The sequence below is a fragment of the Peromyscus eremicus genome, chromosome 6 (genome assembly GCF_949786415.1).
Source record: "Peromyscus eremicus chromosome 6, PerEre_H2_v1, whole genome shotgun sequence".
Taxonomy (NCBI): domain Eukaryota; kingdom Metazoa; phylum Chordata; class Mammalia; order Rodentia; family Cricetidae; genus Peromyscus; species Peromyscus eremicus.
The window spans coordinates 130,526,653-130,542,155 of NC_081421.1; the positions used below are offsets into that span (position 1 = coordinate 130,526,653).

Consider the following 15,503-nt stretch of genomic DNA (forward strand, 5'->3'; position numbering starts at 1 on the left):
TTTACATGTACTAAAAACTAAAAGAATATCAGTTTTAAAGAATTATTGTTTCCTTTCTTTTTCAAACACTTTACTACCTTTATAAGAAAAGACATTTCTGACATCAATTCAATACTAGAAATTGTGCCTTACTGTCATTTATACGAAGAACTTAGGAAGGAGAGCTGGCTAATAAGGGTGATGAAAGGAGAATCAGCATACACTATAAATAGATACTGTTTTTGCCTATAGGAGTTATCTTCTCTTTTTCCTATTACCCTCCACATAAGGGAGTTGGAGTTGATTTATGAAACAATGAGTAATGCAGCATTTACCTTCCCTGCCCTGGAGTGCACAAGAAGCTGAATATGTGGAGTGGTCAAGAAGATGAGCAAGGTACCCACCAGACTCCACTTGCTTCAGAAGTGATATGAGCACAAATTATTATGAACAATGGGAAGGGAGAGAAGCGCAGGGCTCTAGAAGGAGTACTCAGGAAGACTCAGTCATACATGCAGATAAAGGGGTGCTGACATCACCAGCAAGGCAAGAAAGACAAGGAAGAAGCATTCCTGGGGAGCAGAAAGGCAGGTCTACTTAACATTCTTGGTGGCTTTTATTTAGGGAGCAGTAACTGACATCTTTGGGGCTCCACCACTGGTCACATTCATGTTTTGTTCTTTTCTCTCATTCAAACAGGCACATGTCTCTTCCACTTTCTTTGCAATGTTATGAATCTGTCTATCTCCAGGAAACCTTGGTAGCAGCAGAATATTGTCCTATTGCCCTCAGAGCTCAGCTTAGGGAATATGTGGCTGGCTGGTCAAGAGAGGATCGCCTTATCTGCAAAGAGAATTCTGAATCCTTAGTGCGATAATTTTCCACATTCACAGGACAAAGCAAATACTCTGTGTGAGTAACATTGGCATGGCTCCAGCAATAACACAGCTGTTGAAACAGCTTAGTCACCGGGGCGATGGAGGCAGTATGGTGAGAGAATGCTGGGGTGCAGTGAGCTGACATTTAGCTGGCTAGCAGGGGCTCTGAGAGCCAGAACAGATCTGTGGGAGAGCTGTGGAGAAGCTGCTCCCCGCCCACAATCTTCCCCTTGTTTCTTTTGAAGCTCAGCCATAATCCTCTTCCTGGGCAGGGTGCCTGAGGAAGAAAACTGAACACATTTTTATGACTGATGAGAGGGAATGAACTGATTCAATCCTTCTAGACACCTGGTTTCTCTCCCTTACAATGACCTCTTTTTGTTGTTTTGTTTTGTTTCTTGTTTTTTTAAATGTCTCAGGCTAGTTAGAATACAATGTGTAATTTAGATACCGTGGGGTGGGGGTGGGAGGTGACCTGCATTTATAGAGAAAATCTTAAGTAGTTCTTTAGTTTTGACTGTTCAGTTGCTGTAAGAAAAAGTCAGATGGGAAAGCCTCAACCCTTCTGACTGGTCTTTCCTTGATCCCTATAGCAACTGTATCTACTAGAGCTTTATCCTGAAGTTCTGTGGACAGATCTGATAAAATACTTCACTGGTCAAATCGGAATTTGGGACGGCCTAATGAATTGCTATGCAGCTACCCTGCTGTTCTTGCAGCCTTTGAACAGCTGACCTTCATGTTTTTTTCTTTATCCTGGGCTCCTTTTGCACTGTTTGTTTTGGAAGTTGTTGAGTTAAATTAGCCATCTCTTTCCTTTCTTGGTTACAGTATGAGAATGCAGCTGTCAGTCTGTGAACACTGCCATTGTCTATTTTTAGATTCAGTGTGAATAAAGCTCTCTTCTCTAATTGGAGAGAGAGAGAGAGAGAGAGAGAGAGAGAGAGAGAGAGAGAGAGAGAGAGAGAGAGTTTAACAACCACCACATCAGCTATTCTGAGTGCTCTGTACACTATATGTGTTGTCCTAGGGAGAAAGCAATGGTAGCCACTGTGTCTTTCCATTCCTCAGTTATCAGGTTTGTTTTCACTTGGCATGAATGCTGATTATGGTCATATAGGAATAGGTGTGACCACATTTGTTTTCAATGTTTTAACACTTGCCAGCTTAGATAGTTCTGTTTTCTCTGGCTTTGTTATGGGGCGGGGGCAGAAAGAAAAGGACTATCATTGATTCAAATTCCTTACAAATTATTCTTTTGATATTTTTTGTGGCATCCAATTACATTAAACAAACTTGAGAGTTATGAAGTACAATGTGCTGTGATTTTTTTTTTTTTTCATATAGCTCTCTAACCAGCATCCTATGTGCCTAAATCCAGGTCTGCCTCTTATGTAGCTATTAGGAACACTTAAATACGTTTCATTTTTTTTCTTTTTTTTCTTTCTTTCTTTCTTTCTTTTTCATTTATTTTTCAAGACAGGGTTTCTCTGTGTAGCCTTGGCTGTCCTAGAACTCACTCTGTAGACCCAGCTGGCATTGAACTCATAGCCTCCCAAGTGCTGGGATTGAAGTTATGCTCCACCACTGCCTGGACTGCTTCAAAATCTTTCTAAGCAGAATACCGTGGTATTCAGTGTAGCTTGGACCCTTAGTTATCAGACTCTTCTTGCTGTTCGGTCCTCTCTTCCTTCTAGTTACTCTTCCATTCCCACCATATTGAATTAGTTTCTCTGACCATTCAATGCTTCTTTATGCGTATATGGATTTTTAGATGCACAGTTTCCTTTATCCGTGGTTGCTTCTCCATTGCTTCTTGAACTGTTGTCCTATGATTAGTAAATAGATACCACTTTAGATGAGCTGATTCTGAAAGTCACATGTTCTGTGCTCCATTGCTTAACCCAGTGCCAAGAAACACTTTATACTACCTATATACATAGGTTTGCTTCTACGTCAGTGCCTGATTTTCCCAACAATTTGAGGGCAATGATTTTGCCTTATGCACTTTTTATCCTCATTGCTGTTTATGGAACCAGTAGATAGATTCTTAGAAATATTTAGTTGAGGAATAAGATTCATTTGAATGGTACCTCTAGCATTTAACTTTCAGAGGAATATATTGTCCCGCCACCCCGCCCCCAGTGGCAATGAGAATGTTTTGTCTCATTATGTGATTTCCCTCTAGCTTTAGAAAGCTAGGTTGAATAGAGTGTCAGGTCTTGATCTACCCAAAAGAATGCTGCACAATTTTTCTTCTCTAAAATCTCTTAGAAGTCTTATCTATTGTCTTATTTCTGTGGGCTAGAAAGCCACGATGCAGACCCATTTTATTGCTTTGTTTAAACACAAAACCTTAGATCAGCACTAGGTCAAAGAAGTTGTTGGTTTGTTGCTGTGGGATGATGTATGGCAAATGTGTTGCTAATTAATCAATAAAACACTGATTGGCCGTTGGCTAGGCAGGAAGTATAGGCGGGGCAAGGAGGAGAATAAAGCTGGGAAGTGGAAGGCTGAGTCAGAGAGACACTGCCAGCCACCACGATGAGAAACAGCTTGTGAAGATGCCGGTAAGCCACAAGCCATGTGGCAAGGTATAGATTAAAGGAAATGGATTAATTTAAGCTATAAGAACAGTTAGCAAGAAGCCTGCCACGGCCATACAGTTTGAAAGCAACATAAGTCTCTGTGTTTACTTGGTCGGGTCTGAGAGGCTGTGGGACTGGCAGGTGAAAGAGATTTGCCCTGACTGTGGGCCAGGCAGGAAAACTCCAGCTACAGTTTGTAGCTTCTGGAATTACATTTTCTTTTCTCCTTTAACCCCACTGGCACTTTCTAGCAGAACATTAATACATTATTCCCATATTATTATCCAGAAAAGAGAGGGGGAAATAATCATTTTACTCAGGAGTGACCCTTTTCCCTGACCCAGAGAACAGGCGTACTGTTCTTTAGTGTGTAATTTGGAACTATATTCATTACTTATTTTATAGCTTGTGGTTAAAAAAAATGACAAAGGCAACTTATAGAAGGAAGAGTCTTTTGGGCTTATGGTTCCATGGGGATCAGAGTCTATCAAAGCAGGGAAGCATGGCAACAACAAGCAGTCATGACAGCTAGAACAGGAGCTGAGAGCTCACATCTTGAACCACAAGCATGGAGTAGAGAGAAAACTGAGAATAGCATGTGGCTTTCATACCTCAAAGCCTGTGTGACATACTTCTTCCAGCAAGCCTATACTTCCTAAATCTATCCAAACAACTCCACTAACTGTGACCAATTATTCAAACATCTAACCCTGTGGAGTCACTCTAATTTGAAACATCACAGGAATTAATTATGGGCCAAATTAGAGGAACATACTTTTTGTGAGGTATGCAAATGTGTGTTGCATATGAATATATGCATGTGTATGCATGAATGTATATGGAGGTAGGATTGAGGATAGGAAAGTAGGTGGTAGGCAGAGGAGAAAGTACCAGTTTCACTAAAATAGAGCAAACCATGCATTTGGAATATAGAATGTGATAGAGTGACAGGAAATTTGAGGTGTAAGAATATTTGAAGGCTTGGCAAGATGTCTCAGGGGTTAAAGCACTTGTCACACAGGACTGAGAGTCTGAGTTCAGTCCCAAGAATCCACTTAAGGATGGAAGGAGAGAACTGATTTCACAAAGTTGTCATCTGGTTTCTATATGTGTGGTATGACATGTGCACCTTCCTACATTATATACACATAATAATAATAAAAAATATAATTTATAAAAGAATATTTGATGGAAGGGGTGATTCATTAATTTGGTTAATATTTAATGAATATCTGTGTTAAGATATGGTACTATCACTGTGAGCAGGGCTGAGGTAGACTCCGGCATTCATTAGCCTCTAGTATATGTTGCAAAAGAGTGACATATACAGACAGTAAAATGGGATAAAGCATACAGTTCTGAACCAACAGGACACTGTGGGAAAAACATATGGGGTCCTTGCTAAATTTTGAAGGGCTAAGAAAACAGGAATTTTAAGTGCAATTCTTGAAGTTAAGAAGGCATTAGTTTGATATGAACAGAGGTGCTAAACCCTATCTCCAGTCCTTTGTAGTTCACTGTGTATAAGGGGTTTCCTTTTAGAAATTTGATGTGTTAGTGAAGTGAGTGTAGTGTGCCCAAATGACAGCACTGAAATAGCAGCCTGCATATTCTGAGGCACTGTCAAGTACTTGGGTACATTGTCTTCTTTATCTTTCATGGCCTTATGAGATAGGATTTACTATAATTTCCATTTTATAACTGGAGAAGTTGAGACAATTTTCCAGTCCTGCATTGGTCTCAGGTGGCAAGGTGGGCTGAGATCCCAGATTGTTTTCAGGGCTGACCTCTTTTCATCTCCCAAAGTTATAGAGGAAGGGACAGCCTGGGTCGAAGAAGACAAGGGACCATAGAGGAGCCAGATAATCACTTACTATGCCATTTATAGAATTTCCATTTTAGACTGAGGACAGTATAAAAGCATTGAAAGCATGTTTTGTTTTATTTCAGACAAAGTCTCATATAGTCGCAGCTGGCCTAAAACTTACTATGTAGACTAGGCTATTCTCAAACTCACAGGTATCTGCCTGCCTCAGCCTCTTAGGTGCTGGATTGAAAGGTATGGGCCACTGAAAGTATTTTAGAAACTACCTCTCTGGCTGCAGTGTAAAAAATTATCTCAATTAGGCCATAGGCAGTAGCAGTGTGAGATGTTGAGAAGAGGAGTAAGTCTGAAAAAATCAGAAAGAATTGATGACGTGAATTGTTTGGGTTCCCCATGATCTGTGGCACTTCAGATTCATTAATCTACAAATAGCTAATGCTCCAACAGTGTTTTCAATTGTTCAGCCTTCATGCAGTTGCTGCCTTATTGCTGAAATAAGAAAAGAGAGATTTTTTTTTTTCTGAAAAGGGGTATCTCTGTAAAGGACTAGACTCAAGAAATATATTATTCCTTTGTCCTTGTCATTGCATTTGCAGACTTTTAATTTCAGCCAGGCAATAATGCATCAAAATACAGAAATGGAAATACTTCTCTCCACAATGCAAATGTTTGACAGGATGCAGAAAGATGAGAGAGATATATAGGGAACTGACTGCTGGCTGGTTTGTTAAATAATCATGTACATTCATTTATATAACGGTTCACACCCAACCCTGGATGGCATCTTAATAACACAGGCAAGGCCAAATTTATAATTAGCTAAGTCCAGTTCTGTCAGACATTCCCTAGATATAAGACAGGGTTAGTTTTGTTATTTTCTTAATTGAAAACATCAGGAAGATAGCAATCAGGTGCTGTGGATATCACTCTGTATAAATAAAATGCTGATTGGGCAGTGGCCAGGCAGGAAGTATAGGCGGGACAAGCAGAGAAGAGAATTCTGGGAAGTGGAAGGCTGAGGCAGAGAGACACTGCCAGCCGCTACCATGACAAGCAATATGTGAAGATGCCGGTAAGCCACGAGCCACGTGGCAAGGTACAGATTTATAGAAATGGGTTAATTTAAGATATAAGAACAGTTAACAAGAAGCCTGAGCCATTAGGCCAAACAGTTTAAATAATATAAGTGTCAGTGTGTTTATTTTATAAGTGGGCTGTCGGACTGTTGGGGTTTGGCGGGACCCAGAGAGAAAACTCTCCAGCTACAATCAGGTCATGGAGTTTCTGATTGGAGAAGAAGTGCTAGCACAAATAACCCCGATTATATGTCTGTTGGAGGCTGGAAGTAGACTGGTTTGAGTTACTTCCATCTGAGGTAACCAAACAAACACTTGTGACTGGCAATGTAGAATGCACATGAGGGTTGTAAAAGCTTTTTAGTATTTTTCTCCCCAGGGCAAAGGCCCAAGCAAATCAAGGTTTCTTTCTGAAGCTAAAAAAGGTTTTGACACCAGGGAATAATTATTTCTTCAAATATAACTTGATTTCCCCCTTTCTTTTCACTTACTTGGTTAGTAGTATGGCCTAACTCTCCTGTTGCTCTATGGAAAGGAAACTTGTGTATGCTATATGTATGCCATGTAGACCAGACTTGTGAGAGCAGGTCCTATGTTTCTACCTCTCCTAGGTGGAGGGGAGGGGGAGGATGTATAGGGAGTTAACTGATGGCTGGTATGTTAGATAAAAGAGATAGAAAGTTAGACTTGATCAAGGTTTTCCAACCAGAAGATTGAAGATAAGATGGACACTAGCACCATTGCACATCTAGCTTTTGTCTTTGTACTATCTGGCTGTCTAGTACTAGTTTTGAACAGTTACACATAAGTGAAAAGCATTCAGATGACTTCTTCCATCACTATTGCTCACATCACTCATACACAGAAGCCAAGCTTTTGTCAGTCATCTGTTTTTGGTTGTTGGAGTTTATTTAACCTCTTTGTAGCTCTTTGTCACCCACCTCCACCCATTGCCATCTCACTTCTTACTTTCAATTTGCTTAGCAGAACAAGGCAGTGTGACTAGTATAAAGCCCCCCTTATAGTCCATGTTTCCTGATGTGGAAGGACACCAATCTTGCTGAGATCTTTGTGTCTGTGATGACCCCCACAGACCATATCTGCTCTTACATAGTCCTGTAAATTTCTTCATGTGAGAGTGCCACCCCTTAACCTGGTAGAAGTAGTAATTCTAATTTTAATGAACTATAGTGCCAATACATAGTTAGTTCCCTTCCTTATATTCTGAAATGAATTTTTCACTAACCCAAATGTGTGTCCAAAAGTATTTGAAAAACATGAAATTTGCACAACACAGTAGAATGATGAACTTCCACACTAAAGGGCCAGTCCAGAATAAGAGTGGAAAACCATTGATTTCAGATCTAAACATACTTATTCTAATACGTTATGCCCTTATTCCATGGAATTGATATAAGCAGAATATTTTATAGGTAGTTTTCCCCAATGTCATATGTAACTTTGGCCATCTGGCCCATCTCCCAAGGAGTTCAAATAGGATAAGCAGTCTTAATTATGTCTACAAGGTGTCAGGTAGCATTGCCCAAGCAGTATCCCAGGTTATTTGAACAGCACTTATCCTGTATTTCTAGATTTCACATATACCAGTGAAAAATGGCAAAATGTTGAGGCTATAAGCCAGGACACATTAGCCTCTGAGATGTTTTCGGAATATTGGCTTTCTGAGTTCTTCAAACACAGGAAAAATAGCATCCTTGTCTCCAACTACACAGGGAATAAGTAGATAATGGGTAAAATTAAGGCACAACAGGCATAAATATAGTAAACAGCTAGAGAATTTTGAACTTGATCTGTTGGAAAGATGAGAAAAAAAGAAAAAATGATGTGTTGGTCAGCATGAAAAACTGTGGTGTGTCTGAGGTTTCCTGATGCTCTATTGGTGGACCTGCACTGAGATTATGAAGAAGGATGTTTTTAGTAAACATATTACTGAATTTAAAAAAAAAAAATTGAGAATTGTTTCTTTCGATTTTTTTATAAGAACAGCTGCTTCCTTATTGCATGTTCATGTGTATCCATGTTTCATTTTTTTGGAAAGAAGTTTCATAAATTACCCAGGAGCACATGAATAGTGAATGGCAGAGGTGAGTCTTTAATTTCCATATGAATCACTCCCCAAGTCCTGAATTCCCTACAACTTTTGTCTGAGAAACAGAATTCAAAAGACACCCAGGCAGCACACTTTATGGAAAAGCTACTCAACTCCAACCAGACTCTTATTTAAAAAGAAAAACAAACAAACAAACAAACAACCCCAAAAACCTTAATTTCTGGCTTTTCTCTTTTTAAAAAACTAAGACAGTTTGGTAAAATGGATTAGTACTACTTCACATTGACTACTGAAGAAATGCACAGTACTTCCTCCTTAGACAGCCTCATTCCCCACCCACATTAGTCTGCCTTTACTATATATGCAGTGACAGACAGAACCACAGGAACTGGTATCCCTAGGCTTCCAACTTGGTACTCTTTGACTCACACTACAATTCTCAAGCTCTTCACAGAAAAGGTATTGTTTTGGTTCAACATATTCTGACCCCATGCTTGGCTAGAGGGTTTCAGAGATGATTTTGAACCTTGTCCCTGCTGGGAACACAGTAGAAAGCTTTGATCAGAGTTGAGTAGCTCTTCCATGAAGCATGATTAATTTTGCTGATGGATGTTTCCTCGAATTCTACTGTTTTATCTGATGAAAGTAGGAGGAACAGCAGGGCTAGGGGTGATTCGTATGAAAGTTGTATTCTCTGACTGATTTGAGGAGCATTTTCTGTGGCAAGTTAGACAATTTTCTTTAAGTGATACAAATCAAGTGATGGTCTTTAGAAATTTCTGGGCACATTTAATGTATACAACATGATGTTTTAAGATGTTTATAGCAAAAGGATTACTTATAGTGAAGCAAATTAATTATTGTCATTACTCTTACAGCAAAACCACAAAAGAAATGGGTAACTGATATAATGGAGAGTTTTCCTTCTTTCCCTTCCTTCCTTTTGTCTTTCCCTGCCCCTGCCCCCCCGCCCCGGCAGTTCTAGGGATGGAACCTAGGATCTACCATTGAACTGTGTTCTCAGTCCTGATAATTTTCTTTTAAGGCTACTTCAGGATTATTATCTTTCTCATGTTAATATTAACAATATAGTTTTATGCAGTTGTTTAGTATCTGAAAGCCTCAGTTTACTTATTAATCAAAAGAACATATCAATGTCTAGTTATTAAAGTCAATAGAAAATTAAATTAGGCAATTTAAATTAACCTCAGAGGTTATTGCTACTTAAAATTGAGTAACTGTATATTAATATAGTGTGTACATTTTTTACTGCTTTTCTTTGAGCATCCTCAGCAGATTAGAAGAACTGTTGATGCTGGGCCAGGGCAGGGGTTAAACCTGTTTGATTTTCTCTCTGCCTGAGATATCTGCTCTACCTAGGCCTATTGCTGGTTTTTTTTTTTTTTTTTTTTTTGAGAGGGGGTGCCCAGGGTCAGAGTTTCCCTGAAGGCATAGAAGGCATACCTACTGTTTCACAGTGTATTTCACGGTGAAACATTTGACAAACAAACTGTTCAGTCAAATATATTCTACTTTCTGATTACAACATATTTACTTTCATAATGAACTGGAATACCAGTTTTAAATTTAGGATTCTTGGACTGCTCAAAATTATGTGCAAGAATATGACTGATCAGGAAGCCATTTCAACCCCTTTCATCTCCTACTCATCTCATAGAGAGGAGCCTTGTTGCTTGTGCAAGGGCATTCCAAACTCTGAGATCTAGTTCTGTGTGTGTCTTTCTGTGAATAGCAGCCTTTTAGTCATTATTGACCACACAAATGGTTGTTTAGTTCATCTTGAATACCAGGTTTTGGGGGAAAACGTATAAACCCTGAAAACAAGATCAAATTTGTCCAAAAAGAGTATTTCCAGAGTAGCACAAGAAGAAATAGGGTATTGGATGGGTAGGCTCTGGATTTGCACATTTGCTGTCCCCTAGAATCTTCAAATCCTGTGAAGAAGAGAGGAAGTAAAGAGACCCACAAACATTAAAAGTGGGTCTCTTGCCGGGCGGCCAAGGCATATGCCCTTAATCCCAGCACTCAAGAAGCAGAGATAGGCGAATCTCTGTGAATTTGAGGCTATCCTGTCTACAGAGTGAGATCCAGGACAGGCACTAAAAGTATACAGAGAAACCCTGTCTTGAAAAAAAAAAAAAAAAAAAAGTGGGACTCTTTAATAGGGTGAGGCTCAAATTGAGTTTACTCACTCATGTATAAGACATGCCCTATTCTTACAAGGAGAATAGTTTTCCAAGGAAAAGAATTTATGAACTACTATTGTAGGCTGAGGGAGCTAATAACTTCTACCTTTTTTTTTTTACATGTGTGCTCTTGAATCTAGCAATTACCCAAGTGTCCTTTCAACATCACTAAAAGTGCTAGTTCCTAATGCTAGTGTTAAAAGGGAGAAAGGATGGTTCTACTATTAAATTCACCATTGGGTGAAAAGTCCAGTTCCTCTTATTAACCATGAGACTGTTATATATGGAGTGATTAAAGCTAGTGTGGTCTTCAGCCAAGGAGATAGCCAAGCTCTGAGGATTGCTTTTGTTGAGTTGGCAGGGGTGGGAGGGTGGAGGGTGGGAGGAAGGGGGTGGCGGCACACAATTTCCTATATGAATAGTTGCTGTTCTTCCTGGTTTTCTATATTGCCTGATCTTCAAGTATAGTCTTTGCTTAGATAGTACTAATGAGAGGAAGCCTTTTTGTGTATAGTTCTTTGTCCAGTTACCCTGTTGGAAGCACTGTACCTCACCCGACTCTGCAGTTGATATATTCTGAGTGGCTTGAGACTGGGTCACATAAATTGGTTCACTTTTCCAGAATAATCCCTCTATGGGAGTTTAGGCTGTAGATATCAAGAAATCCTACTTTACTTATATTAGACAGTAATAATGAATCATCTTTAATCCACATCAGACTGGTAAGTGGAAAAACAGTCATTCTATATTCCTAGTAATTTGTATGTATTCTAGTTTAGTAGAAATTGATTAGGTGTGTGCCACATGCTATGTAGCATGTAGTGCTTTCACTAACCTGACCTCTGTTAGTCAGATTTTACTTTACAAATCAGCAAACTGAGGATTTACAGCTAGTAGTCAGTCTAGATCCCAAATTCCAATGGTGGTTGGCTCTCCATTCATTGTGAAAATGTGGGATTGTGCTTTATTTATTTATTTTTTATTTCATTAAAACTATCTATTTGTGAACTTGCTCACTACAGTACAAAATGCTCAAAAATTGATGAATTCAATTTTATTAGTCTAATCTTATTGAGAAGTAGTAAATAAATCCTACCAGAGTCTCTGTTGATGTGGAAGTATATGTACATCTACTTATTCTCACTATCAGTATATGAATTTTTGTTTTTAGAGAATTAATTTTGTCTACAATATGAAGGAATTTTGAGTTTCAGAGAAATAGTTTCTTATAAGTGAAAACCTTTTGGGTACAGTTTTATGAAGGGTGCTTTCAGATAAGAGTGTCTTTAGAGGTGAGCATGGAAGGAATTCAAATGTCTTAGTTGTTTTTCTGTTACTGCTATAGGTAAAGAAAGAACTTTATTTAATATATACTTTGGGGAACTGACAAGTCTTATTAAGTGGCTCTATCTGTTCAGTGATGGCCTCCTAGGTACATGTTGAATGTCATCATAATAGGAATATGTGTAAGAGGGAACAGTCACACTGCGAGACAGGAAACAAGAGACTTAGGAGAGGTCTGACTCTCTTTTTATAGCAGTCTATTCTGGTGGGAAATTATTCACTCCTATTATTAATCCATTCTTGAGGGTGAAGACCACAGTGACTTAATCAAAATCCACTAAACGCCACCCCTTAAAGGTTTTACTATTTCATCACTGATACATTGTTGACAAAGCCTCTTGGGAGATATTCTCAAATCATTTCCATAACAAAGAAGAGTGTTGAGAGAAAAAAAACATGTAGATGAATTTTTAAACAGTCTTATTAAATAAGAAACACAGAGCCAAATACAGGAGTAATAGCCAAAGAGATCAGAAAAATAGCAAATAGCCACGACTAGCCTTAGCTTACCACCATGCAGTAGCTTCCCCAGAGAGAGCTTCTTCCTGTTTAACCTGTGCTTTTATTGCTTTCCTGTTCTGCCTTCTCATTGGCTCGAAGCCCAGCCACCTCACTTCCTCGTCACTGCCTATCTATACAGACCTCCAGGTCTCTATGGTTGGTACTGGAATTAAAGGTGTGTATTACCTTGCTTGGCTGTGTCCTTGACCACACAGAGATTCTGCCTGCCATGTGATCGGATTAAGGACGTGTGCTACCACCACCTGACTTCTGTTTATGGCTTGCTATGTGACCTCTGATCTCCAGGCAAACTTTATTTATTAACATACAAATAAAACATCACATTTCAGCACAAATAAAATATCACCACAAAAACAAGCAAAGAAACTATGATAGTCAAGTATTTAAGGCATTTATGTGGTACAGCAACTTCCATGTTGCTCTTATAGGCATATTTTAGACCAGTAGTGCAAGTTACAGGAGGATAGCTTCTAATCATGATTCAGATTCCGAGCAACTGTGCTGCCTCAGAGAGAATGAAGTTCTTATCTCTGGTAGAGTTTAAATGAAAGTTCTTCCCACTCTGCTATGGGAAGAGATCCAGAATCCATACTAGACTTTAGTACTTCAATCTTTGGTTTGAGTTTGATAATAACATCTCTTTTGTTTTGTGGATTCCATGGAAGAGCATGTGAAAATTTTGGAATGTTTCCAAAGTTTTTTCCCAAAGTCATTTATAAATTGTCCATCTTTTCTCTTGCAGGAGAAAATGCAGAAGTTTCCATGGATGTTTCCCTGGGTTACCGTGATGATATGTTTTCTGAATGGACTGAAATGGCCCATGAAAGAGTACCACGTAAACTCAAGTGTACTTTTACATCCCCCAAGGTAGGGTACCTTTTTTGCTGAGTTGACAGTGTTTCTTTCTTGGCATGGAGTAACACCAATCAAGTGATTTTTGATGTCCCATAAAGGACAGAATGTTATCATTTTCTTTTTCTGAAGTGAAAGAAAGGCTATACTCTCCACTGAAGAAATTCTTGATCATGCTTTTTCTCATCTGTTGCCTTCATCTTAGTTGTTCTTGAACATAGCCTTATATTTTTAATTTAAATTAAAGTATGGATTTGGAATAAAACATATGTGGCCCCCATTCCAGGTTCTGTCACTAACTCAGTGTTCACAATCAAGCTTTATAATTGCTCTATTTTTTTTCTTCTGCAAAATGGAAAGATAATGTATAGTAGCTTTTGGGGTGGTTTTTTTTGTTTGTTTGTTTGCTTTTGTTTTTTGTTTGTTTGTTTTTTATTTTTTTGTAAGAACCAGAGGAAATCATGAACACCTACATATACACTGGCTTTATAATTTAACATTATGTCTGAGACATGCTTGTGAGTCAAATGCAATGTTAACAAGATGGGCCACATAGACAGAAAGTGTCAACTGTAGTTCTCATAGACAAACTTTACCCAGCATGCAAGTACATGTTTCAGTTTGTTTTCTTGGCTTTCATTATACAAATGTGGTTTGAGGACCAAGGGCATCAGTGTAAATTGTGAGCTTATGGGAAATACAGATTCCCAGGCCACACTTAAAACTCATTATTTTCTGCTGATATGTAAATAAATTATAAATAATAGAAGTTTATTTGGGCCGCACGGTGGTGGCACACACCTTTAATCCCAGCACTCGGGAGGCAGAGGCAGGCGGATCTCTGTGAGTTCGAGGCTAGCCTACAAAGCAAGTTCCAGGAAAGACACAAAGCTACACAGAGAAACCCTGTCTCGAAAATACCAAAAAATAAAAGAAGAAGAAGAAGAAGTTTATTTGGTTCATACTTGTAGAAGCTGTCTACAGTCATGACACTGGAATCTGTTCAGGTCTTTTATACTACACTAAACATGGTAGGAAGGTAATCATACCCATATGGGAGAGGAGATGGGACAAAAGTGGGCTTCACATAGCAAAACTTCTCTCTTGATTACTAACCCGTCTTCACAATGAGAGCACTAGTTCTTTCATGAGAGCAGTATGCTATGACCAATTCATGACAACAATTAAATTTCAATATTATTATTGACAGGGACATTCAAGCCATAATAACTCCTGACTCAAATCACAGGAGAAAGGACCAAAGACTTCATTTCAGTGCACTTTGAACTCATCCTCTTAGAATGAACAAAACTTGAAAAGTCCTATCCCAGGCCTTTTCTTTGCTGACTGTCTAAATACAGAGTTCTCTCCTAAACAGCCTTAAAGAATTATTTTGTGTAGGTTCTTGAAGGTAATTTAATAGGTAAAATGAGAGGGATCTAAAAGCTGGAGGAAATAGAGACATAGTTAATATTTCAGATTTTTTTATGAAGTTGAAGAAATTTTCCTTCTATATGTGATGTTGGTTGTATCTTTCAGAGGAGAGCCTGGTTAAATGTAAGTTTCAGGGCTTTTGGATACAGAAAATTTTATCCACATAAAAAGAAGTCGTTTTTCACTTTTCCTTACACATTGGGAGGTATGTGTGTGGGCGCTGCCTGTAACTGCTTCTCAGTGACAGGAGCTTAATTATCTTTATGATGTGTTGATCTCCTTCTCAAAAGAGATCAGACTTTGAAAGGTGTGAAGAAAATGAATCATCAAATCTATGCATTTTGATTATGATAAAGTTTAATCTTGATTCTGAAGATTAAATGAGAAATTGCTTTAAAGCTCTACAGTCTCTAGTGGATTGTGAAGTCAAGAAAAAAAAAAGTCAAGTTGCTACCTGCTGTAATTTGCCCTAATTAGGCAGTCTTATGCCAGAGCTAGGCGAGGGGAGGGAGGGTGGGAGGAGGGGAAGGCAGGTGGGAGGCAGTGGAAGGGGGGGAAAATAAGAATATTGTTTATCTTAAGAGCTATAAATACTGGTAGAGGTAGAACTCTAGAAAGCAAAATAAATGCATGGTACACATACATATATGCAGGCAAAGTACTCAATATATATAACATACAAATAAGTAAATACATTAAAATGGAAGGAAGGAACCAAGGAAACAAG

At 38.7% G+C, this 15,503-nt stretch overlaps 1 protein-coding gene across 1 annotated transcript in view; it reads left to right on the forward strand.

Annotated features, from left to right (window-relative positions):
• Positions 1-15,503, forward strand: part of Wls (Wnt ligand secretion mediator) — a 106,847-nt gene that overhangs the window by 51,928 nt on the left and 39,416 nt on the right. The window contains exon 3 of the mRNA XM_059266518.1: positions 13,233-13,357. Within this exon, the coding sequence (XP_059122501.1) occupies positions 13,233-13,357 (125 nt within the window). The remainder of the gene's footprint in view (positions 1-13,232; positions 13,358-15,503) is intronic.